The sequence below is a fragment of the Myotis yumanensis genome, unplaced genomic scaffold (genome assembly GCF_028538775.1).
Source record: "Myotis yumanensis isolate MYYU_CA2020_CCGP unplaced genomic scaffold, mMyoYum1.0.hap1 SCAF_2, whole genome shotgun sequence".
NCBI lineage: Eukaryota > Metazoa > Chordata > Mammalia > Chiroptera > Vespertilionidae > Myotis > Myotis yumanensis.
Window position 1 is genome coordinate 151,631,055 of NW_027223753.1, and position 26,479 is coordinate 151,657,533.

At 40.4% G+C, this 26,479-nt stretch overlaps 1 protein-coding gene across 2 annotated transcripts in view; it reads left to right on the top strand.

The window, feature by feature from the left end:
• SIDT1 (SID1 transmembrane family member 1) overlaps positions 1-26,479 on the top strand; it is an 83,090-nt gene that overhangs the window by 14,034 nt on the left and 42,577 nt on the right. For both annotated transcript variants that reach the window (XM_070406213.1, XM_070406215.1), the window contains exons 2-5: positions 16,771-16,892; positions 18,184-18,354; positions 22,230-22,275; positions 25,780-25,881. In XM_070406213.1, the coding sequence (XP_070262314.1) occupies positions 16,771-16,892; positions 18,184-18,354; positions 22,230-22,275; positions 25,780-25,881 (441 nt within the window). The remainder of the gene's footprint in view (positions 1-16,770; positions 16,893-18,183; positions 18,355-22,229; positions 22,276-25,779; positions 25,882-26,479) is intronic.

Sequence of the window (26,479 nt, forward strand, 5' to 3'; positions counted from 1 at the left end):
CAGAATTATAGGGGTGCCAGAAGATGAGAGAGAGCAAGATATTGAAAACCTATTTGAAGAAATAATGACAGAAAACTTCCCTTACCTGGTGAAAGGAATAGACTTCCAAGTCCAGGAAGCGCGGAGAACCCCAAACAAAAGGAATCCAAAGAGGACCACACCAAGACACATCATAATTAAAATGCCAAGAGCAAAAGACAAAGAGAGAATCTTAAAAGCAGCAAGAGAAAGACAGTCAGTTACCTACAAGGGAGTACCCATACGACTGTCAGCTGATTTCTCAACAGAAACTTTGCAGGCCAGAAGGGAGTGGCAAGAAATATTCAAAGTGATGAATAGCAAGAACCTACAACCAAGATTACTTTATCCAGCAAAGCTATCATTCAGAATTGAAAGTCAGATAAAGAGCTTCACTGATAAGAAAAAGCTAAAGGAGTTCATCACCACCAAACCAGTATTATATAAAATGCTGAAAGGTATCCTTTAAGAAGAGGAAGAAGAAGAAGAAGGTAAAGATACAAATTATGAACAACAAATACACATCTATCAACAAGTGAATCTAAAAATCAAGTGAATAAATAATCTGATGAACAGAATGAACTGGTGAGTGTAATAGAATCAGGGGCATAGAAAGGGAATGGACTGACTATTCTTGGGGGGGAAAGAGGTGTGGGGGAATGCGGGAAGAGAATGGACAAAAATCGTGCACCTATGGATGAGGACAGTGGCGGGGGGGGGTGGTGAAGGCAGAGGGGGGGTGGGAACTGGGTGGAGGGGAGCTATGGGGGGGAAAAAGAGGAACAACTGTAATAATCTGAACAATAAAGATTTAATTTAAAAAAATAAAAAATAAAAGTTACATGCTGGATGAATAACAAAAAAAAGAAATAATAAAGATCAGACTGCAAATGAGAGTCTAAAAATCAATACAAAAGATCAATAAAACTAAAAGCTGGTTCTTAGAAAAGATAAACAAGATTGATAAACCTTTAAACAGACTCATCAAGAAATAAAGAGAGAGAACCCAAATAAATAAAATCAAAACTGAAAGAGAAGTAATAACTGACATCTCAGAAATACAAAGATTACAAGAAAATATTACAAACAACTACATGCCAACAAATTGGACAATCTGGAAGAAATGGATAAATTCCTAGAAATATACAATCTCCTCAAACTGAATCAGAAGAAACAGAACAGACTGATTACCACTAATGAAATAAAAAAATTAATAAAATTTTAAAAACTCCCAGAAAACAGAAGTCCTGGAACGGATGGCTTCCCTATGAATTTTACCAAACATTCAAAGAACTAACACCTATCCTTCTCAAACGATTCCAAAAAATTCCAGAGGAGGGAAGACTCCCAAACTCATTTTATGAGACCAGCATCATCTTAATTCCAAAACCAAATAATACTACTAAGAAAGAAAATTATAAGCCAACATCCCTGATGAACATAGATGCAAAAATTCTGAACAAAATATTAGCAAACTGAATCCAGCAATACATTAAAAAGATCACACACCATAATTAAGTGGGATTTATTCCTCTGATTCAAGGTTAATACCATATCTGCAAATCAATTAACTCGATACACCACATAAACAAAATGAAGGATTAAAATCGCATGATTATATCAATACTAGTAGATGCAGAAAAAGCATTTGACAAAATCCAGCACCCATTTATGATGAAACCTCTCAGCAAAGTGGAAATAGAGGGAACATACCTCAGCATAATAAAGGCCATATAAAACAAACCCACAGCCAACATCATACTCAACAGGGATAACCTAAAAGTGTTTCTCTTAAGATCAGGAACAAGACAGGATGTCTGTTTTCACCACTCTTATTCAACATAGTAGTGGAAGTTTCAGCCACAGCAATCAGACAAGAAGAAATAAAAGCATCCAAATTGGAAAGGAAGACATAAAAATATCATTATTAACTGGTGACATGATACTGTATATGGAGAACACCAAAGATTACACAAAAAAAACTGCTAGAACTGATAAATGAAAAATGCAAATTAAAACCACAATGAGAAATCACTTCACACCTGTAAGAATGGCTATCGTCAATAAACCCACAAATGATAACTGTTGGTGAGGATGAGAGAAAAGGGAACCCTTGTGCACTGTTGGTAGGAATGCAAATTGGTGCAGTCACTATAGAAAACAGTATGGAGCTTCCTCAAAAAATTTAAAATGGAACTGCCATATGACCTAGGAACTCCACTTCTGGTTACATAGCTGAAAAAACTCAAAACACTAATCCAAAAGAATAAATGCACTCCTGTGTTCATTGCAGCCATGGAAACAATCCAAGTGCCCATCAATAGACAAGTGGATAAAAAAGTGGTGGTACATATATACAGTGGAGTATTACTTAGCCATAAAAAAAAGAGTGAAATCTTACCATTTTCAATAGTATGGATGGACCTAGAGGGTATTATGCTAAGTGAAGTAAGTCAGTCAGAGAAAGACAATTGTCATATGATTTCACTTATATGTGGAATCTAAAAGACAAAGAAAACAAACTAATGGAATTGAAACAGATTCATAGACACAGAGAACAGACTGGCAGTTGCCAGAGGAGAGTGGGCTTGTGAGTCTGGGTAAAAAAGGTGATGGGATTAAGAAATACAAATTGGTAGTTACAACAGAGTCATGGCCCTGCCCATGTGGCTTGGTTGATTGGGGCATCATGTGGTCCCAAACACCAAAAGGTTGCAGGTTCAATCCCCAGTCAGAAGCAACCAGATATTTATCTCTCACATCTATATTTCTCTCTCATTCTCTTCACTCTCTTTCTTCCTGTCTCTCTCTAAAATCAATAAAAAACATATCCTCCAGTGAGAATTTTTAAAAAAATACTCATGTGAGTGTAAACATGTGGAATAGTCAATAATATTGTGATAAATATGTATGGTGCCAGGTAGGCACTGGAAATATTGGGGAGAACACTTTGTAAAATGTATAATTGTCTAAACCTTATGCTGTACACCACATATTTGTATGCTGTACAAAATAATATTGGAAGTAAATTCTATTTCAAAAAATAAACTTAATATGGTACATTAAAAATATAGAGAGGAATATCTAGTCTGAAATCAGAGAAGAATTCAAGTAATCTTCTCAGCCACAATGTTCACTCTGTGATTAGTAATGATTTTGTCTGTAAATTTGACCTTCCCTGAGGACTCTTCTGCTGTCTCAAAAATTTTTCTTAAAGAGTTTGAAGGTGAAGATGTTTGCAGATGTTTTGACTCATTTAGAAAGCAGTTTCCTTAAGGTAATATTTGTATCTGTCAAATACTCACTTAAATTATAAATGGTACCAGTCTGGCAATAAATAACACTCCAGAAATAAATAGCTGCAAAGTGTCAGATAATAACTCTAACAATCATAACAATAGTTTTCTAGTGCTTTTCCATCTTCAGAACGTTAATTAAGGAGGTCTCAGAATAGCTCTAGAGGAGACTTGCCTGTAGCAATCACTCGGCATATAAATAAAATCTAGGGAATGGATCCTGACCTCTGCCTCAAACCATAAAACAATTCTTTTTCCTTCTTCAACCCCTTCATGGGAGAAATAGTATAAGCAGGAGACAGAAGAAGACAGGAAAGATAAAGAGGAGAAAATAAATCACCCACAGAAGACTCAGCAGAGTCTTGCTCTCTCCCAGAAACCACACCTGGAGAGGCCTAAAGATTTAGGGATGTCAGTGGGACAGGGGGATCAATGAAAAACAGAAACTCTGAAGAGACAGAAGATGGTTAGTTCTTAGTGAGAGTCAAGTGGCAGCCCACAATTTAAGAGGTCATGGGTAGGAACTAGGTTGGGTGAGAGCTTTCTCATTTTACTTTTTTTGCCTCCCTCAGTCTGGCCTAGGTGGATGCCACCTGCCCTGCCTCATCAGGGCTCCTGTGGGATAACGTCTGTGGAGACCGGCTGGAGTGCAGCAGGATAACTGCTGTGTGGGTTGACTTGCTGACTCTTAGCATTCTCTCCTTCCCCAATGCCCCCTTCACAAGGTGGGGCCAGCAGATTACAATGGAAGCTGGAAGGGGGGATGGTATAAAGATATGAGGCCCTCTATCCTGAAGAGGGTTCCATTTTAATCTTGCTACCCTGAACTCTCCTCACATTGAGCCCCTCCCCACGGGGCTTCTCGGTGCTACCCCAGATAGGTGATGCCCCAGGAACTCACAGGAGAAATAACAGATCTGCAGAAGGAACTTACATGAGAGACGTCAAACTGAACGACCTTTACAAGATGCAGCAGAATTAATAAATAGAAAGAATAAGCCTTTAAAATGAGCAAAGTGAGTGTCCTCAAAAAGATATGGATAAAAGGAGATTGTTCCAATGAAGCAGGTTACAGTTATAGAGATGAACTATAGGAAATCCCAGATTTTGAAAATAATATTGTTTATGTAAAGACCTCAGCAGACGGTTGGACATTAGCATGAACAATGGATTAGGGAACTTGAGAATCAGGTTGAAGATCTACCTAAAAAGATGTAGAAAAGAAACAACAACAAAAAAGAAATTGGGAGGGCCTAAAGAGAAGTGTTGGCAGCTACATAATGTGGGTCCCACAAGAAGAAAACAAATGGAGAGAGAGAAAAAAATTTGTAGAAATAATGTTGAAGAATTCAGAACAGCCGCTTCCCTGACATCCTGGGATGTTTTCTAGTACTCAATGAAAACTAAAAACATAGCTGGACTATCTCCTCTCATATAGAAACAGTAAATTTTGTAGTATATGTACTACGTGGTCAATACAGGCTTGATTTTGAATATATTAGAGATAAAATCCTGAAGAAGATTTTATCAAAACAAATATGGAACAATGAACAAATTTTTCAAATCATGAAAATATGTCATTGAGTGCTAAAATGGATTGTACAGCCCATACGTTTTATGAGTATAGAGTGGTAAGATCAGGGTGACATGTCTTCAGGACATACCTGATTGGACATCAGTTCTTATGAAAACTAAGACAGCATTTCCCAAAGTGTGTTCCATGGAACACTTGTTCTGTTAGGATAGTCTTGGTGTTACATGTAAAGGGGTTCCGTGTGAAGTAAAACTTGACCAGATTTTGACTGCCCAACATCTGAATCCCATTCCTCTATGTTTGGGGGAATTCCCCATGTCATGAGTCTCCACTGGAGGTAGAGCCACTTCTACTATAAAGCAAAGAGGTGTCTGTTTTCATATCTTCTCCCCACCCCCAATGTCAGGCATGGGCGTGTGGTCTCAGCACTGCCAATCACAGCTGCTTTCCCGAGGCATTGACTGGGGACCCCATGATGCAGGAGAGCTGCTGTTCAACAGCAACAGAGGCAACATTGGGTTTCCAGGAATGATCATGGCAATGGGGTGGTGGCACTTGAAAGCTTCCAGTGGCTTTCTATTGCCCATAGAGTAAACACCAACCTCCCCAGGGTGACTTGTAAGCCTCTTCAAGACTATAATGGCCCTTCATGCACCTTGTACTGCAGACAGACTGATTTTCTCCTAATCCTTCACATTTTCTCAGTCTTCTCTCTCTCCCTTATTCTCCTCTTTCCCTCCTTCCTTAGGTCTACTACACTGTTCCCTTTATTTGGATATTTCTCTTTCTCTGTCCCACTTTGTGTGTGTGTGTGTGTGTGTGTGTGTGTGTGTGCATGTGTGTTAACTCCTTCTTATCCTTTAGGTAAATATTTCTCCTGAGAGCCTATGCCCTTCACTTCCACTGGAACTCGAATGTTAATGTGATGGCTTGTTTACTTGGCATTCCATGTACAAGCCTGTGACCTCAATAGGGCAGTGACTATGTCTACACTGCTTTGTGACACATCTCCTGCACGCAGAACAATGCCTGGCACAGGCGGGGTGGTCAAATATTTGTTGAAGGAACAAAGTTCATCCAAATGTAGCTAGAATTGAGACTGGATATCATTATGTATTCCTGGCCTGCCAATTATTACACCTCCCTTCAATATTTCCCATGTTTTTTATTGGAATTAAAATATTTGATATAAAGTCTAGATCATAAACCCAAAGAGGAAAGCTTATATTAATATATTTGTGTCTCGGTATTGTTGTCATAATGAAATTGGTAAGATGAAGTCTTGTGCAAAGTATGCTTCTTAGGAAAGCGCTCTGAATACAAAATGCTGAGAATCTAAAAGTATAGTGAATAAATAGCTCCCAAGGGGTAAATTGCTCTTTTTTAAAAAATAAGAATGTCATTTATTTTATTTTTTAATACATTTTTATTGATTTCAGAGAGGAAGGAAGAGAGAGAGAGAGAAAGAGAAACATCAATGATGAAAGAGAATCATTGATTGGGCGTATGCCCTTGACCAGAATCAAACCTGGGACCCTTCAGTCCACAGGCCAACACTCTGTCCATTAAGCCAAACCAGCTAAGGCAAACTGCTCTTTTCAATGAGATGGATGAGCCGTTCCAGAAAAGCTGGAAGCCAAGTTGTGGGAGGAAATTAATATCCTATGTGAGATGGACAGAATAACCTTCTCCTTTGCTAGGGGCGATTGGGCCTCTAAGTGTGTCTCCATCCATGGCAAACAGTCAGTACTGACTGATTGGTGAATGTGGGGGAGCGGACAGCTCCATGGCCTGGGTGAGACAGCTTTGCTTTCTGTTTCTCCTGGTTTTTTGCAGGTCACAAAACACTGTCACACACAGACTGCGGAGGTGGATAGTCTGGGTGTTACTGTTCCCATTCTACAGTTGAGCAAACTGAGGCCCAGAAAGGTTAAATGATATCTCCAAGGTCACTCAGATAGTAGATGTGAGTGCCAGAAATAAAATCCAGGCCTACATGTCTTTCTTCATTACAGCCTAAGTTTACAAAGATGATTTTCCAAGGCTGAATCAGTTAGAAGTAATTTTAAACAGTCACATCAATAACTAGAGCAATTGTTTTGATGCTTACCTGGTGGTGGTGGATTTTTTTTTGAGGGGGGGGGTTGTGTGTGTGTGTGTGTGTGTGTGTGTGTGTGTGTTTTAAATAAAAGAATAACCTGTGACTGTAGCAGCTCAGTCCCTGGATTAGTTATGAAAAGCTTGGGATGTTAGGGGTTGATTTACATCCCTCCAAAATATATCAAGTTCTAACCCCTGGGACCTGGGACTGTGAACCTATCCTATATAATAAAAGGGTAATATGCAACTTGTCTCCGACCGGGAGTTTGACTGGAGTTCAACCAGGGGGTGGGGCCCGGGCCCACCCACCAATCACCTGTGGCCCCTCCTCCCCAGCAGGCCCCACCTCTGATCAGCCCCCCACCCTAGTCGGGGCGGGGACAGCCGACCAACCTCCAACATTCCCTCCTCCTGACCAGCCCAGCCTGATCGGCCCCAATCAGTAACCTTTTGGGGATGATAATTCTGCATAGATCCCTTGATTTCTGCATATCTTATAGGAAGTCATTGAAATTTTTTTCTATACTATCATTTCAAGGATAATAGTATAACATACAGCTTCAGAAGATAGAGACAGAGTCTCTGGAGCAAAGATGAGACAGACTTACTGCCCATTATAAAAGATACAGGCTCCCTAAGCTCATGGTTTCTCTCCTGTAGTGCAACCCACTGCATGTAGGTAGACATCCACTGGTCCCATTCACATCACCTCCATGGTAGTTGGGGGCAAGAGGAACTTCTGCAAATATGATGATGCTCATGGTGCTTACTGTGACAAGAGTAATAAAGCCCTCTGTCTCCAACCCAGGGGTCTTTTTCTTCTATCAGCATTGATGGGACTGTGGCAAGTGGGGTAAATCCTCAGATCCTTCAAACTTTTGAAAAGCGTTATCTTGAATTTTGTGTTTATTTCCATGTTGCAAAGTTTACTAAAGATGTATACATAAAAATTTAATATTGTTTTGCTTGTTTACAAAGTTTACATAAATGGATTCATGCATTATCTATCCTTCAATAACCTGCTCTTTCTCTCAATTTATCTTCTTGAGTGATCCATACTGATTCATATTTAGTGCACTCATTTTTAACTACCAAATAGCATTTTATTGTATGAATAAATGTTTTTATTCATTCAACTGTTAATTTAGCTAACTTTTGTCACTATGTAGGTTGTTTACAACTTTTGTTATTGCAACCAACGCTTGCAATGAACATTCTAATTCATGATTTCTTGTACATATGTAAGAGAGAATTTCTTGTGTATAAACTTAGGAGTAGAAATGCTGGAATGTAATGTGAACTCATCGTCAGCTTTGGTAGATATTGCCAACTTGCTCTCTGAATAGGTTGTATCAAATAACATTTTCATAAACAATATGCAATAAAAAAAGCAATATGCAAGAGTTCCTGTTTCTCTACATTCTCACAAAGAGGGTATTGTCATATGTTTAAGGCTTTACCTTTCTAATGAATGTAAAGTGCTAGACATCTTTTCACATGTTCATTGGTCATTTTTCTCCTCTTCCCTTGCTATTTATATCTTTTACATGTGTTGCTATTGGCTATTTGTTTTCTTATGAGCATAAAAGGTTCTTTATATATATCCAAGGTACTGATATTTTGGTTTTTATATATGTAGAAATAACATCTCTTGTGGTTTGTCTCTTCCCTTCATGAATGGAGTTTATACATATAGCTTCACTGTGGGATAGTAGAAGTTTAAAGATTTCACAGTGGGGTGGTAGGAGAAGCCCATATCCATAGAGATGTTCAGTGGAGCCAGGGAGTCGAAACAGTGATGATAGCATGTCCTGACCAAGCGTTTCATGGAGGCTGTGATCCAAGCAGCTCGGGTTGTAGTCATGATTCTTCCACAGCTGAGTATCTTGGGGAAAGTCATATGACCTCTTCTGTAAATGGAACCTGTGGACTAGATGACCTCCCTGAGCACTTTCCCCTGCACCAGGCAGGCGACGGCAGGACTTATGTGGACGTGCCCAACTTCACTTTAACTTGGGAAGTGACTGCCCAGCTTCTGTGTCGTTTCCCCTGATTCCTCCACGTGGGTAGCCACTTTGGCCTCCATGTGCCCTCAGTGCCTGCTCACATTGCTACTGTATTATCAACACATTATACTGTCGGCGATAACACCATTTGTCTCTGTGACTAGCTCATGAGCTCCTCAAGGACAGTGTTAGAGAAACTTAAAACTGGTTCCACTGAATTTTTCCCTTATGACATGTTTTCAAAGATTAAAAAGGGAGTCTCTAAGCTTAAGACCTTTCATAATCATGATCTATATAATATCAGAGATGAGAGCACTTAAATAATTCTTCTCCCTTAGCTGCACTACAATTCTGTGCTTGTAATAAACATAGGAAGAAAACAAGATCTATGTAATAAAAATGGTCTGTTGTCATGACAACAGGAAGACACCACAGAAGGGAAAATCTTGGCTCTGAAGAATGGTGTGATGCAAGGTGTCGGGGTCCATTACGCGTGGTCCATACCCTGTTCTTCATTTAGTTTTGTCTTTACACAGCTTACTTCACTGTACAGATGTAATCCAATTTTCTTGGTTGCACATTAGCTTCTGGTGCAGCAAAGCAAATTTTGAACAGGGCTCTTTATTCTTTCCTGGAGATAGTGCATTATCTGTTCATCTTGAAAAGCTAACCAGTGTCTTCTATCTCCTACTTTAATATATGTATATTTGCAATTTATTATAATAGTATCTCTGAGTTTGTTTTTAATTACAACTAGTAAGATCATTATTAAATAATAAAAAAGTAAGTGGGTTACAAGGATCACCCCAGGAGTAAGATTAGGGTGTGGAGATGAACAGTAGATTGGGGTAACCATGGCTGCGATATGCCTGTTCTGCTCTTCTCCCAGCAGACCTCCTCCTGCCAGCACAGATTCAGTGCTGCCAGACGCCAGCTTCCAGACGTGGGTGCGTTGCTGAAAAATGGGGCACCTGCACTAGATGATTAACTTGAAACAGAATTTACCAGAGTGTGGGCTCCAATCCATGTGCATCAGAACCCCCAGCATGCTTATTGAAAATGTAGAGTTTAAAGTTCTGTTTTTGATCTGCTAAATCCGAAATGCTGGGGGTAAGCTTGAGGAATCCGAATGCTGAACAGCACACTAAAATTTGAGAATCACTGCCTTCCAGTAAAGTGTGAAAAAAAAATGGAGGGATATCCTTCTGGCACTAAGTATCCAAAAAGGAAGGAGGAGGCTGAATTCTAGGTTAAAAAAAAAGGGAGGGGGGGCAAGCAAGCTAACGATGAAGCTTGCCTAGTTCACAGCTTTCCTTAGGTTTTCCACAGTTCCGACTGCTGTAGATTTAAGCCAGAAAAGTATGCTCTACAAATATGTGCTGTATAACACTGGTGACTGTTTGTGTTATGAACCCCAACAGTGAGCCTGCTTCTAAGATAATTCATTCTGTCAGCCCTAGAGATGCCAAAGATGAAGTCTGCAGCTTCCTAGAAGAGCCACGTAGGTAAACTAGCAGTTAAAACACAGATGGTCCACAGGGAGGTACCAGTTGACCCCCCACTAGGATGGTTATCATAAAGCCGTCAGGCAATAACACGTGTTGGCAATGATGTGGGGAACTTGGAACTCTTATACATTGCTGGTAATGTAAATGGCTGGAGTGTAAGATGATGCACCTCTTTGGAAAACATTTTGGCAGTTCCTCAAAAAGTTAAACATAGTGTTACTATGTCATCCAGGAATTCTACTCCTAGGTATATACTCAAAGTAATTGAAGACATATGTTCACACAAAACTGTTGATAGCGACATTGTTTCTAATAGCCGAAAAGTTAGAAACAACCAAAATGTCCATCAATTGGAGAATCGATAAACAAAAATGTGGTATATTGATACAATGGAACATTATTTAGCAATAAAAATAAATGAAGTATTGATAAATTCTACAACATGGAAAAACTCTGAAAACATTATGCTAAGTCAGTGGTCGGCAAACTGCGGCTCGTGAGCCACATGCGGCGGCTCTTTGGCCCCTTGAGTGTGGCTCTTCCACAAAATACCGACTTCTGCGCATGGGCCATGAAGTTTCAATCGCACTGTACATGTGTGCCCGCACGTGGTATTTTGTGGAAGAGCCACACTCAAGGGGCCAAAGAGCCATGTGTGGCTTGCGAGCTGCAGTTTGCCGACCACTGTGCTAAGCGAAATAACAGGTACCAAAGGACATATATATTATTCCATTTATATGAGCTGTCCATGATAGGGAAGTCCATAGAGACAGAAATTAAATTAGTAGTTACCAGGGATTGAGAGAAGGAGATAAGGAGTGATGCTAATGGGTACAGGGCTTCTTTTTGGGGTGATGAAAATATTCTGTAGTTAGTAGTGGAATTAGATTGCACAGCTCTGTGAATATACTAAAAACTACTGAATTGTACACTTTAAAAGTGAGTTGTGTTGTGTGTGAATTATACCTCAGTTTCATAAAGCTATGAAAGAAATGTCCAAGAAAAAGGTAGTAAATTTGACTACATGAAAAAAAAATGCATTGGGATTATTTATAGGAAAAACTTACTTCTATTCTCTTCGACTCACACTCACAACACTTCTGACACCACATCGAGCAATTCTGTGATAACAGCTAAGTGTTCTACAATTCATTTCAGTTCTTACACAGTCTTACACATCTCACAGGTTAAGGACTCCGTCCCACAAGACTGCCCATTCCCCACATCAGGATGTCAATTGCAAGTCCAGGTTGTCACTGATGCTGCTGACCAGCTGGCTATAAATCAGAGGTCCCCATGACCCTCTTCCTCAGGTCCAATTATTTGCTAACGCAGCTCAAAGAACTCAAGAAAACAGCTTATTTACTAGATTACTGGTTCATTATGAAAGGATATAACTCAGGAACACCCACTTATTTGGTAGGATGGGGCAATATGAGGGAAGACTTCCCACAAAAGGACTTTAGGGATGAGCATATCCCGAGGCCAGTCACTGGGGACAGAGCCCTTTTCAGAAACAGCAGGTAATTGGGCGTATGGGGTTGGCAGGCAAAAAAGAGAAGGCAGTGATGAATAAGAGCCTTGGGGGATTCAAATCAATGGAGAAAGGATGGACTTGTTAATAGTGGTGTTGGTTTAACTGAAGGCCACATGAAAAAAGATAAAATTGAAATTATTTTTCATACTGCATAATACCATTTGTCTCTCTAACAAGGTCATGAGCTCCTCAAGGACAGTGTTAGAAAACCTTCAATCTGGTTCCTTTGAACTTTTCCCTCCAAAAAATTGAAACCATAATATAGGCCTCAGTGGAGTGGTCAAAACCTTCCTCCGAGGAAAAGATTAAGACATTCGGCCATTGGCATTTACTCCAGCTTCTAGTTCTCACTGCCAGTTTACAGGAAATACAGGAGATAAAGGAGTCTGTTCAGTGACAGACACCACAGGGTACAATCAACAAGATCTAGAATGTGGGAGAAACCAAGATGGCGGCATAGGTAAACACGGGAGTTTGCTGCCTCGAACAACCACTTCAAAAATACAACTAAAAGACGGAACGGACATCATCCAGAACCACAGGAAAGCTGGCTGAGTGGATGTTCTACAACTAGGAGGAAAGAGAAAAGCATACCGAGGCTCAGAGGAGGCGCAGTGCTGAAGTAAAATACTAAGGTTTGGAGTGCATGTGGAGCGGGCTGGAGGCTGAGGGCGCGGTTGTTTTCAATCGGGAGGGAGTCTCAGGCTCTGAGCTCCAGTTCCGGGCGAGTCTCTAAGGACCCAGACTCATACGGGAGAAGCGGGACTGTCTGGCATCGCTCAGAACCCTAGGGCAGCTTTCTCTCCGTGGGGCTTGCAGCGACTACTGGGACACTGAGAAGCAGAGCCTCTGAGGGCAAGACTGAGAGCAGCCATAATTGCTAACCCCGCCCTGTTGATCCCGTGGGACCCGCCCCGCCCAAGCCCTGCAGGGAGGCTTTTGCTGGATAGCCTCAGGCAAAGGCTAGATTAGCACCTCCCTAGAGCCAGGAGCCAGGAGCCAGGAAGCCCAGAGGTCAGAGTGGGACCATCCAGCTTTAAGCTCCGTGGAACCATAAAAGACACACTCAGGAGGCAGACTCAGTGAGCACCAAAGCCCCATCGAAGCAAGTCTAGCCCCAGAGGGGTGTCTCCAGCACAGAAGTTCTCCCACCGCAGACACAGCTGATTCTCACAGCCAATTGACCTGGAGGTCAATTCCTCACAGTGATAACTACAACAATCAAGGCTTAACCACAACAAGACTGTGCACAAAGCCCACAAGGGGGTGCACCAAGAGTGTCTACCTTAGGTAATTGGGACACTTAGCACAGAAAGGCACTCTATCGACACAGCAAAGCATAAAAAAATGCCGAGACAAAGAAACAGGACACAAACGACAGAATTGGAGGAAAGCAAACTGTTGTATATAGAGTTCAAAACCACACTTTTAAGGTCTTTAAAGAACTGTTTAGAAGCCCTCGAAAAGACTGGTAAGACCGCCGATAAATGTAGTGAGATCCTCAAGAAATCTAATGAGACCCTCGATGTTGTGATAAAGGACCAACTAGAAATTAAGCATACACTGACTGAAATAAAGAATATTATACAGACTCCCAACAGCAGACCAGAGGGTCGCAAGGATCAAGTCAAAGATTTGAAACACGAAGAAGCAAAAAACACCCAACCGGAAAAGCAAAATGAAAAAAGAATCCGAAAATATGAAGATAGTGTAAGGAGCCTCTGGGACAGCTTCAAGCGTACCAACATCCGAATTATAGGGGTGCCAGAAGATGAGAGAGAGCAAGATATTGAAAACCTATTTGAAGAAATAATGACAGAAAATTTCCCCTACCTGGTGAAAGGAATAGACTTCCAAGTCCAGGAAGCGCAGAGAACCCCAAACAAAAGGAATCCAAAGAGGACCACAGCAAGACACATCATAATTAAAATGCCAAGAGCAAAAGACAAAGAGAGAATCCTAAAAGCAGCAAGAGAAAGAAAATCAGTTACCTACAAGGGAGTACCCATACGACTGTCAGCTGATTTCTCAACAGAAACTTTGCAGGCCAGAAGGGAGTGGCAAGAAATATTCAAAGTGATGAATGTCAAGAACCTACAACCAAGACTACTTTATCCAGCAAAGCTATCATTCAGAAGTGAAGGCCAGATAAAGAGCTTCACAGATAAGAAAAAGCTAAAGGAGTTCATCACCACCAAACCAGTATTATATGAAATGCTGAAAGGTATCCTGTAAGAAGAGGAAGAAGAAGAAAAAGGTAAAGATACAAATTATGAACAACAAATACACATCTATCAACAAGTGAATCTAAAAATCAAGTGAATAAATAATCTGATGAACTGGTGATTGTAATAGAATCAGGAACATAGAAAGGGAATGGACTGACTATTCTTGGGGGGGGGGGAGAAAGGGGTGTAGGGGTGAGTGAAGAGATTAGACAACAATCGTGCACCTATGGATGAGGACAGTGGGTGGGGAGTGAGGGCAGAGGGTGGGGTTGGAACTGGGTGGAGGGGAGTTATGGTGGGAAAAAAGAGTAACTAATGTAATAATCTGAACAATAAAGATTTAATTAAAAAAGAAAAAAAAAAGATCTAGAATGTGGTTACTTCAGATTTGTTCTGCTGCTTTGTGAGCGGCTTTCTTTAACAAATAAATGCCCCTCTTCCCTACCCCCCCAGAAGAGGTCAGGGCACCTTTAGATTAAAAGAGACTTGAAAGGCAGACATATTAACCAAATGCAATAAGTGGGTCTTATTTGTACCCAGTTAAAAAAACACAACAACTTTAAAAAGCAATTTTTTAAACAAATGAAGAAATTCAAACCCTGTGAGGATATTGGATAATTTCAAAGAAGTATTAATTTTATTAAGTGCAATAATGGGAATATGTTTGTTAAAAAGAGGAAGCTTTATCTCTTAAAGATAACGATTGAATTATTTACAGATGAAATGGTCCAATCTTTGGTATTCACTTTAAAATAATCCAGTAGGGGTGTGAGGGGCAAATAGGAGGTATAAATGAAACAAAACGGTATATTTGTTAATAATTATTAAAGTTAGATGACAAGTAAATGAAGGATTATTATACTATTCTTATTACTTTAGGGTACATTTGAAAATTCCCAGAACCAATGAAGGCTTTTTCGGCAGGAGAATGCCAAGATGAAATTGGCATCTGAGGAAGTGTAGCCCTGGGAATAAGAAGGCTAGAGAGGGTGCTGTCGGGAGCCTCATAGTTCAAGGACTGAACTGCTCCTTTGGGAATGGAGGGGAGGGTCTGGAAAGGACAGTATGAAAGGAACCCCCAGAATTGGAGAAGCTAAAGAAATGGGAATCGAGGATGACGCTCAGGTTTCAGGCTGCATGATGGGGCCGTTCACCCAGCAAAGAAATTCAGAAGAGATTAAAGTTAGGGGTGAGGGAGTGATAGATCGATTCCTGACAGGTTGCATTTGAGGTGCCTGTGGACATCCAGAGTTTAGGAAAGAGGCCTACATTGGAGACGGGTTTTGGCAATTACCAGCTGCAGCACAATTTCCATGGAAACATGAAAAGTGTAGGCACAAGAAAATGCTCCAGTCATGTGCAAGCATTTTCAAATTAATAAATTACTCTAGGGCACTTTTAACATGAAAAAATCGAAGTGGCTTACCCCAGGAGAAGAATATAAGAGAACCAAAAAGTAGTATATGATATCCATGCTATTCTGTTTCTCTCAATTTCCACATTGAACTTGTGATAGAATGTCAAGGTTTAACTGCAGGATTTCCTTATTTTGCTTTATTTTCTCCAATAAAAGAGTTTTCAAGAAAACACTGTGGTTTTGATACATGGTGGGGGCAGGGGGGGGAACCTCATGTGAAAGATCAAACTTTATCTTTTCTTTTTTACCTTACCTTTCTTCTATTTTGCTCCATGTTGTCTACAGCATTGTAAAAACTGAAGGAAAATGCCCAAACCATCTAGGTCTAGGGCCATCCTTCAATTTCCTGTCTTTAAAACAGCCATGACAGTGTTAAATCCTTGGGTTGACATGTGTATCCGGAAGGAGCCACAGAGCCCCTGATACAAAAAAGCAGTTTGTGTCTGGGATTGATTTATGCCTTTGGAGCAGGACAAAGAGAAGAAAACCCAGCCCCTATGGTATCTGTTGCTGGGGAAGCTCAGGCCATCTGCCAGGCTCTAATAAAACAGGACAAAACAACATTTGGTTTGAAGCACAGAATGATTTTCCAAAGTGAAAATAAAGCTTGTCCGCAGTTGAGGCTCTTGTAAGTCTTTAAAAAAAAAAAAATATATATATATATATATATATATATATATATATATACACACATATATATTTGTCTTTAGCATTTATATTCAAATAAAAAGTAAAGGACATCTTTTTCTGTTCTGGGCTTATATTCAAAATCTTGTGTTGACAACCTAGTTCTAACTCCTCAGCCTGCCATGGGAAGGCTCCACAATTTGGCTTCACCCAAGACCACTTAAATCAGAATTTTGAGGGGTTGGACCCAGGCATTAGTTCTTTAAAAAAAGAAATTTGCATAAGAACTACAATAAAAAAAAAAACTGCAATCAAGGTTGAGACCCCTGTAGTTACAATGTGAGTGAGGGAAAGACAGCTGAGGCGTTTGGACTATCTATGGTCAGAAGTAAATGTGAAACATTAAAGTTTTTCAGGGCTTCAGGGGGCAGTGATGATGCGTGCCTGTGTGTGTCTGTGTGTGTGTGATGTGCATCACCTCTCTCTGCCCTGCTCACAGGTCAGCGCCGTGCGGGTGCATGTGAACAGCTCTTCCGAGAACCTTGACTACCCGGTCCTGGTCGTGGTGCGTCAGCAGAAAGAGGTGCTGTCCTGGCAGGTTCCACTGCTCTTCCAAGGACTGTAAGTGGGTCTTTTCCCAGACAACTTCACGACGTCACTTCCTTTCAATGGCCCAGATCTTAATTGGTCTTTGCAGTGGTTGGCAAACTCATTAGTAAACAGAGCCAAATATCAACAGTACAACGATTGAAATTTCTTTTGAGAGCCAAATTTTTTAAACTTAAACTATATAGGTAGGTACATTGTTATTAACTTAATTAGGGTACTCCTAAGGCTTAGGAAGAGCCACACTCAAGGGGCCAAAGAGCCGCATGTGGCTCAAGAGCCGCAGTTTGCTGACCACAGCCCTAGTGAAATGAGAAATCTGACATTTGGAATGTTGACATATGATGCATGCTCAGTGCAAACGCTAGTCGTGGTACATACCCTACGTGTTCAGCTCTGCTCAATATCCATCCCCTTTGAAGTTCACATGAGAACTCTGCCCAGATTTGTAGCACCCGAAGAACTTTTTCCTTTGTAATTCTATTCAGATTCAAATAAATGTTCTGTAGCTCTTGGTTGGTTAGCGGGTCACCCAATGAGGACAGGGGCAGGCCCAGAAGTCAACCTAAGTGAGTGACACTTCTTCCATTCTTCAAAATGCCCACCGAGTCTGCAATCTTCATTCCATAATATGTATTAAGCATGAGTAGGTGATAGGTGCTGGAGTACAACAGTGGGGAAAAGATCCCAACAAAGTGTCTACCCTCATGGAATTTATATTTTTACAGGGAAACTACACAAGGCACTATAGGACTATAAGTGAAAACCCAGAAGGCATTCAGACATGGACATAGAGTATGAGTTATAATGATTTTGAAGGCGGAGGAATTTGAGAATTAAAATATTGATTTGGACTCTGGGACTTTCTTTATGTTCCATGTAGCAAAAGCTTGAAGAATAAAAAAAAAAAAAAAATGGAGTCGCCTAATTGTTTTATCAGGACAGTTTCTCTTTTGCAATGTGGTATTTTTCCTCTTTGAATTAGGAGGATGGGTTAGTGTGATGTAGTCACTGCCTAAGTGAACAGGTCAGCACTAAACAGACTTCACAGCCCTGTTACTATGTCACAGAGTCCTACACCAAAAACACTGCTTCTGAAATCACTATCAATGGGTCCAGTCTGACATTTAAAATATAAGGGCTTGAAAACAAATTTGGAGAGAAGTGAATCGCAATAAACTTCTTTCCCAGCTTGTTCATTGAGTCTCTCTCTCTCTCTCTCTCTCTCTCTCTCTCTCTCTTTCTCTCTCTCTCTCTCTCCCTCTCTCTCATTCTGGCTGATCTTTCCCTCCATTGGCTGCTACAGATACCAGAGGACCTACAACTATCAGGAAGTGAGCCGCACCTTATGTCCATCAGAAGCAACCAATGAAACAGGACCACTGGAGCATCTGATATTTGTAGATATAGCATCCATGGCACCCCTAGGCGCCCAGTACAAACTGCTGGTTACCAGGATCCAGCACTTCCAGCTACAGTAAGGAGGACTCCCTCGGGCCGTTCTCTGTTCACTTGTCTGCTCTTCCTGCGCATGTGCATGCTCAACCCAGCTTCCTTCCTTACAGATCAGCTCTCCAGAAGGACATTTTCTACTGGGCACATTGTCTTAGCACCTTCTGACCTCTCCTCACAGATGGGCAGCAGGGCCTTATGTGCTCTGTGCAATAGGGAGGCAGTAGGAGATGGTGTAGAGAGGAAGGGTGGTTCACCTCCTAGGTGTCTGTTCTCAGGGACGGGTGAGGGCCCTGTCCTGTCTGCAGTCCAAGCAGGTGTCACTGGTGACCGGGTATTTTGTATTACTCTCCTGAAGGAATTTTTGTTTTTGTTTTAAGAAAGACCTTACATAATTTTCTTCTATCCTTATTGCTATTCCAGTTTTCCCCTCCCAGGTTAGGAATGTGCATAGTTAGAAAATAGTTTTAAGGCAGAAAAGGATCCTGATAGCAGTGGGAAGAGGATAGAATGAATGAAAGATGCAAGCAAAACACTCTTAAGAAGCTGGTTTGTGAAGGAGAGGGAGGATATAGAACAGAGGTCCTCAAACTTTTTAAACAGGGGGCCAGTTCACTGTCCCTCAGATATTCCACACATGCGCACTGCGGGCCCGGGACGAGTCGGCAGCTAAGCAGGACAGGCAGCGGCGGCAAAAACACCCGGCGGGCCGGATAAATGTTTTCGGCGGGCCGCATGTGGCCCGCGGGCCGTAGTTTGAGGACCCCTGATATAGAATAACATCAAAGAAGGGAAATACAAGGAAAAGGAAGGGAAATTTTGGGGTTGTTTTTGTTTGTTATTTATTTTGAAAATGTTTGAGACTAGAATATATTTATAAACCAAAGGGTAGAAAGGCAAATAAAAGTGGATTTTGTATGCTAAGTATAGGATTTAGCGCATATGTGCAAAGTCTATACTTACACTAGAGCGGTGGGGTGGAGGGTTACAGTGGACTGGAGCATCGGTAGGGGAGGGTTGAGTAAGCAAAGGGAGTTCCTGACAGATGGCAGTAAGCAGATAAGAGAAAGTGATATTCTCAAGTCCATAGTACACGTGAATAATAGAGTATAATTTCCTTCAACAACAAAGCAGGGCTTTAGAACGCCTTCTCTGATCTGTGATAGGGGCTTGCTATCATAAAGTAGATAATATGCCCTGAATCTCACAGTCCTTTCTGGCACTCACCTCAAAAACCACTTAGCTTTTGTCCTTACTTCTCTCTCACTTACCCTTTCTTCCCATCCCCCTTTCCCTTTTCTTCTGTTTGATTACTCCCCTGTATATATTTCTCTTATCTTCCCCATAAGCCTCCCTCTTCTTCTTCTGTCTTATCTGCATGCTCATCTCTCTTGATTCCATCTGTCCCTTTTCTCTTCCCCCTCTTCCTCAAACTAGCCAAGACAAGGGAATTAAGTCAGTTTTCAGTTTTTCTTACATTTATTGAATAATCATTTATTTCCTGGGTTTAAAACAAATAAGACGAAGTTTTTATACTTCTCTTTCTAAAATTAAAGGTGCACTTGAGTTGGCAACTGACTTTGTTCTGTTGGGTAATGACCCTTGATAAAACAAACCTCCCCCCTTCTGTCAGAGCCTATGGGGAAGGAAGCAGAACTTTCCATGTGTAATAGACACGACGTTTGGTTTGCACACACTGTTGACTCCATAAGAAAGGGAGCGCTTAAATGTGACGATCTTAAAGAAAACAATATGTGTTAAACGTTTGTGTGTGTTGTACTGGTAAAGAAAAAATAAATAACAAGAAATAAGGCCTCGGAAAATTCATATCAATACTCATACATTCCATTACAACTGGAATTCAAGTGATAGGGAGGAATATAAAAACGTATTTCTGGCCAAAGGAATCTGGTTCCTTCTGGATATTTCATGATGTATGTTGCTAGCCAAGAAAATCAGTGTCCTTTTTGTTCCCCTGACCTGGCAACGAGCAGAATTGTTGCCCTGGTAACAGCAGATGGCACTCCCCACACTAAGAGGGCGCTACCTGGCACACACAGCACTGTGGGTTGTCACTCCGGCCGGCCATGGCATCTCAGGAGCACATACACAGCTGGACTTGACACTGACTTGGTGGCTCTCTAGGTGACTTAAGGCCACAAGCTCTCAACTGTACTTCAGCAGAATCAATCCTCAACACTGAAGGTTATTTCTGTTGGGTGTGGATATATAAAAATTGCATCCATTGCTAAATTCTGAGCCCAGTCTGTCAACAGCCTAAACTGTTGGTCATTACCTTTAGAAATAGTGCTCAAATTTTATGACTTTTAAACAACACCTCCAATTATAAATTTCTTACTTAAATGTTTTGGCATGCCCTTTCTAAAGGAATCTTTAACACAATTGTTTAAAACTATTTAATTTTTATAAAAGGAAAATTAGGAGTGGAAAGAAACACAATTTAGAGAGCACCAGGCTGTAAATCTGGGGAGGGACCTCAGGAGAAGTTCAGGTTAAAATCCCCAGAAGTCCAGGTTCAGATTCCCAGAAATGCAAGCCACATTGGAGGGTTGGGGGCATGCCATTCCCCAGGTGCGGACGCTGAGAGTGTGGTGTGGGTTTGTATGAGTGATCTTCATGGCTAAAGATGAGGCAAAACCCACCATGAATAAAAGGCTAAAGCAAAACTGTAACGAGGACCAAACTTGTCTTTGTGTTTTCCAGCCTCTTGGACTGTTTCACATACGTTCATTCCAGACAGCACTCTGTGCCACAAATGTGTGCTATCTGCATGCTCCTTAGCCTCTCCTTTCCTCTGCACTGGACCATTGTTGTCTTTCACAGAAGAATGAAAGAACCTAATCCAATAATTCACAGTAAATTATCACCTGGAGAGAAATTAACTCCATTATATTATTTTGGTGCTACTTGCTATTTACTGTCATAGACAATTTTGCCTTTGGGATAACTCAAGGTTTTATAATCAATTAGAGGCCCAGTGCAAGGATTCGTGCACTGGTGGGGTCCCTCAGCCTGGCCTGCAGGGATCGGGCCAAAACCAGGTCTCCAACATCCCCCAAGGAGTCCGGATTGTAAGAGGATAGTTCTCAGGTGACACACCCCAGAATCAAGCTTCCTTCTCTCTGGTTCTGGGTGCGTCACCTGAGAACTGCAGTTGCCAAATCACCACAGCTTGGCAGCTCCTGCGTTGAGCATCTGTCCCCCGGTGGTCAGTGAGCATCATAGCTACCGGTCAGGCAGTCAAACGGTCGGATGGTTGTTTAGGCTTTTATATAGATAGATAGTAAAAGAGATCCTGAAGGCAGTGCCTAACCCAAAGAGGACAAAATCTTGGAGGAGAATTTCAGCTGGTGTGGGAGACAATTGGGGAAATACTTGTGGGCAGGAAGAGTATACTCCTATTCCTAGGGACTGTCCAATAGCGATTATCTATTCACCACATTTTTTACAGAAATGATCTTTTGCCATGGTTACATCAAAATTATTTTGAGGTGTTATCTTCATTGTTGAAAAGAACCTCCCATCTTCTTTTCCTCTTTCAGCCCTCTTCTAACACCTAAACCCTGTGCTTTATTATAAAATCTTAAAAGAATCCAAAGGCAAAAGTAAACAAAGTACGTACTTGTGTAGGTATGACTTCATGGGTATTTAAAGACATAAAATTGACTCCCTCCCCAATTTGGTCTTTCCTGAGAGTTGAAGTTAGCAAATTTCCATGCAGTTTACTTTGTAAGTTTGAGGAGAACAGACTTCCCTTCACAAAGAATAAGGCTTTCCTTGCATCTGGTTTAAGATGGCTTTCTTTTAAATAAATAACTTTTGCTTGCTAATTTATTATGTTTTCCTCTCATTTTCCCTTCTCCCACTTACATTTCTCAGGACAAATGTTGCCTTTCACTTCACTGCCAGCCCCTCTGAACCTCAGGTAAGTGAAGGGTGTCAAGGTTATGATTCTACTATTAGTGTTACCCATAGTGTTACTATGGTAATAGGTGGAGTCAGCAAGTGGTATTCTCCTTCATATTTCACAGCTTAAGGTGTATTTGTATTTTTGGAATGTTACTCATGTCACTAGAACTTTGGACACAACATTTAATTTTATCACCTGAATTGATGTGAAATGGGAGGTATGATATTTGTAGATATTCCTTGGCTCAATTTTCATTTAGCAAGTCTACTATGTGCCTACTATGTACCAAGCAGTGTTAGACTGTACTTGGTGGTGGGAAGAACAGGATGAAGAAGGGAAAGATGCAACTTCTGCCCTCATGGACCTTTTATAATCAGGATGGGGGTGAGGGACAGAGAAGTAGAAGGCCAACACGAAATGGATACACAAATACTTAATTCACCTGGAGATACAATAAAATAAAACAGATTTTAATTTCTACAGTGTTGTGGATGGAATAAATTAGTTTCTCCTATGTAAAGAGAGAAAAGGGATGCTGAAAAAATTATAATAAGAATTAGATATTTGTGTTGTGCTCTCCATCAAACTATAATCATATATAGAATAAATACATGAAAATTTTCATTATTTAAACTGCTTTTCTGGTGACACTTCTGGCTACATTTCTTTTTTTTCTTTCATGGATTCTGAAGAAGTAAAGTTTAGGCAATAGTTTAAAACAGATTTATTGAATGTGCTGATATTTATTGTAAATCTTCTGCAGGCTGTAATACAGTTTTAGTCACGAATGGCTACTTAATTTTTGTCTTGTATATACTAAAACTGGGATTAACACGGTAAATGGACTCTACTGTAAATCTGTTACAACCACTGTGTGATGATAAATATTTAGCAACTAATTTTTAGAGGGAGGAAAAAACCCTGATTTGTAGAATTTGACCATTTCTGTGGCATAAATACCTTCATCATGGTCAACTTCAAGATGCCAAGGTGATGTCATTGAACACAGAGTTAGGGAGAGATGTGTACAATCAGCTCCACAAATCCGTATGAGCTGACGACTCCCACACATTTCTTGATAAATTTCTCAGCCTCCACAGTACCTACCTACTGCCACCCAGTGATGGAAGAGGACTTACAGGCTCGCAAACCACTGCCCTCAGCATTTATTGGCTAGTTAATTCATGAAATATTTGAAAGCACTATTTAATAGGTGCTATGGGAGATAGCTAGAAAGGGAGGAAAAACCTTGCAGAATGAATATAGTCTAATAGTCCTGTTCAGAGTTATAGTAAATATGATACAGTGAATGCTGTAATGCACTTTCAGTTTGTGGACTGAAAATCAGTGATGATTATATATTACGGCTTCGTTTTCTTTTAAAAGGGTGTTTAAAAGGGTGTGTAAATACTAAAGCCTAAGTAGTTTGTCTATAAACCCCAAACTAGAATAAAATGTACTTAGAACAAACTGATAAAACAAAATAGAAACTCTATGAGATCTATAAAATACTTATTTGTTATTAATTGTTCCCATTTTGGCCTCAATTTTATATCCTCTTCCACTGTAGAAAAGATTTTCCATTCCTGTAAACTCACCCAAACTATTGCACATTCTCAGACAACCTTCATCATCACTATCTGCCTCTATTCTTTTTTTTTAAATTTCTTTATTGGTTAAGGTATTACAAATGTGTCCTCATCCCCCATTAACCCCCAAACTCCTCCCGCCACACACACACACACACACTCATGCTCTCATCCCCCTGTTGTCCGTGTCCATTGGTTTGGCTTATATGCATGCATACAAGTCCTTGGTTCATCTCTTCCCCTTACCCCCACCCTCCCCTACTTTCCCTCTGGGGATTGATAGTCTGATCGCTTTTTCTCTGTCTTTGGGTCTGTCCCTGTTGATCAGTTTATGTTGTTCTCCATATTCCACAAATGAGTGAGATCATGTGGTATTTATCTTTCTCTGACTGGCTTATTTCACTTAGCATAATGCTCTCCAGGTCCATCCATGCTGTTGCAAATGGCAAGAGTTCCTTCTTTTTTACCGCAGCGTACTATTCCATTGTGTAGATGTACCACAGTTTTCTAATCCACTCATCTGCTGATGGGCACTTAGGCTGTTTCCAAATCTTAGCTATGGTGAATTGTGCTGCTATGAACATAGGGGTGCATATGTCCTTTCTGATTGGTGTTTCTGGCTTCTTGGGATATATTCCTAGAAGTGGGATCACTGGGTCAAATGGGAGTTCCATTTTTAGTTTTTTGAGGAAACTCCATACTGTTCTCCACAGTGGCTGCACCAGTCTGCATTCCCACCAGCAGTGCAGAAGGGTTCCTTTTTCTCTGCATCCTCTCCAGCACTTGTCATTTGTTGATTTGTTGATGATAGCCAGTGTTAATACAGTCCTTAATCTTGAGAAGGCCTTGGATTATTGAAAAACATTCTATTCTTATTGCTCTGGTTTTTAGAATAAGGTTAGTAAAGAGGATGTTGCTATGCAAAATTAAGTTTTGACATATTTTGCCTTGCCTTTAAAGTGATAGATTTATTAGAGTCCTAAAATATGGGCTTGTTTTAGTTGGCCCCCTCAAAACCTTAAGCATGTATTTTATGTCAAGTTTCCCAACCAGTTACCATATTTATAATTATTGGGCAGAAGCCCCCTTTCTTCATTATTAGTAACATCTTTAAAAGTTAGAGTTAATAATTTTTTTCAGGGGATTTATAATCTAATTAGGTAAACAGTATTATCTCTTTCTATTATGTTTCCTGATTCTGATGATATGTCAGAATCTAAATACTTTTAGAGATATCTTAGCCTGCTCCAAATTGAGAACATATAATTCAGTGGTTGGATGTAAAGTTTTGTCTTTGAATCTAAATGTCCTCCTACTTCATTCCAGACAGCAAATGAATTATTTAGCAAAAAAAAACTAGAAGGGTAGATTTATTGCTAATTCTTGCCTGTAGAAAGCTGGTTAAGATTCTTGAAGAACAGGCTTACCTGCTTTACAAGGTGGAGCCTCATATTTCAAAATGAACATATGGAAGTAAATATTGCCTCATATTGCATCTCACATATCCCTAATTCAAAGATTGAGAGATCTTCTTTAAAAAAAAAAAAGTTTTATTGCTTTGAGAGGAAGGGTGGGGGATAGAGAGATAGCAACATCTGTGAGAAAGAAACACTGATCGGCTGCCTCCTGCATACCTCCTACTGGGGATCGAGCCACAACCTAGGCATGTGCCCTGACCGGCAATATTGTATGAAATGCCCACTTTTTTCACTCACTGAAATAGTCCTAATCTCTGGCACAGAGTCTCAAAGAGAGAAGTTGCTCAATACTTGTGAGATGAATGGCTGACTGAATTCATAGAGGTTTACTGAGATGTGCATCTAAACTTTATGCTTAATAATAGAGAAAATGATCCTACTCATGTGAAAACAGTTTGAGTTCATGACTGTAAACATTTCTTAAGGTTAACAAATCTTTTTCTTATTCTCAGTATTTTCTATACAAATTTCCTGAAGATGTGGACTCAGTTATCATTAAAGTTGTATCTAAAGTGGCTTATCCATGTTCTGTTGTCTCCGTCCAGAATATCATGGTGAGTCTTAATAACTTGTCAACTCTCCAGTGTGGAGCATTATATTGTCTCAGGATAAATGAGAGAGAAGTGTGGAGGATATGTCTGTGTATCTCCTGCAAAACTGCTAAATATTAAGAACAGCATCTCGGGCAGTCAATGTATGCAGACATTGTTTTTGGAGCAACAGAAAATAGTTGACTCCTCACCAAAATAAACGAAGGGAAAAAAGGAGGCGGGGCGGGGGGAGGAAGGGAAGGATGATCATGACAAAGTACAAGGAAGACAAAGTTGTGGACCACAGGAGAAAAAATAGAAACCTACCACTTGTTCTAAGTTTTTAAAATGACAAAAACTGTATGATTTCACTCACATATGGAATAGAAAACAAAAAAGTAACAAACAAACTAATTAAACAAAAACAAATCCATCGGTACAGACAACGGAATGGGAAGGGGGTGGGGAAAAGAGTGAATTGGGTAAAGGGGGTCAAATATATGCTAAGGAAAGAACTAGACTTTTGATGATGAGCATGCAATAGAGCACACGATAGAGTTTATAATGTTGTACACCTAAGATTTATACAATGTTATTAACCACTGTTACCTCAATAAATGTA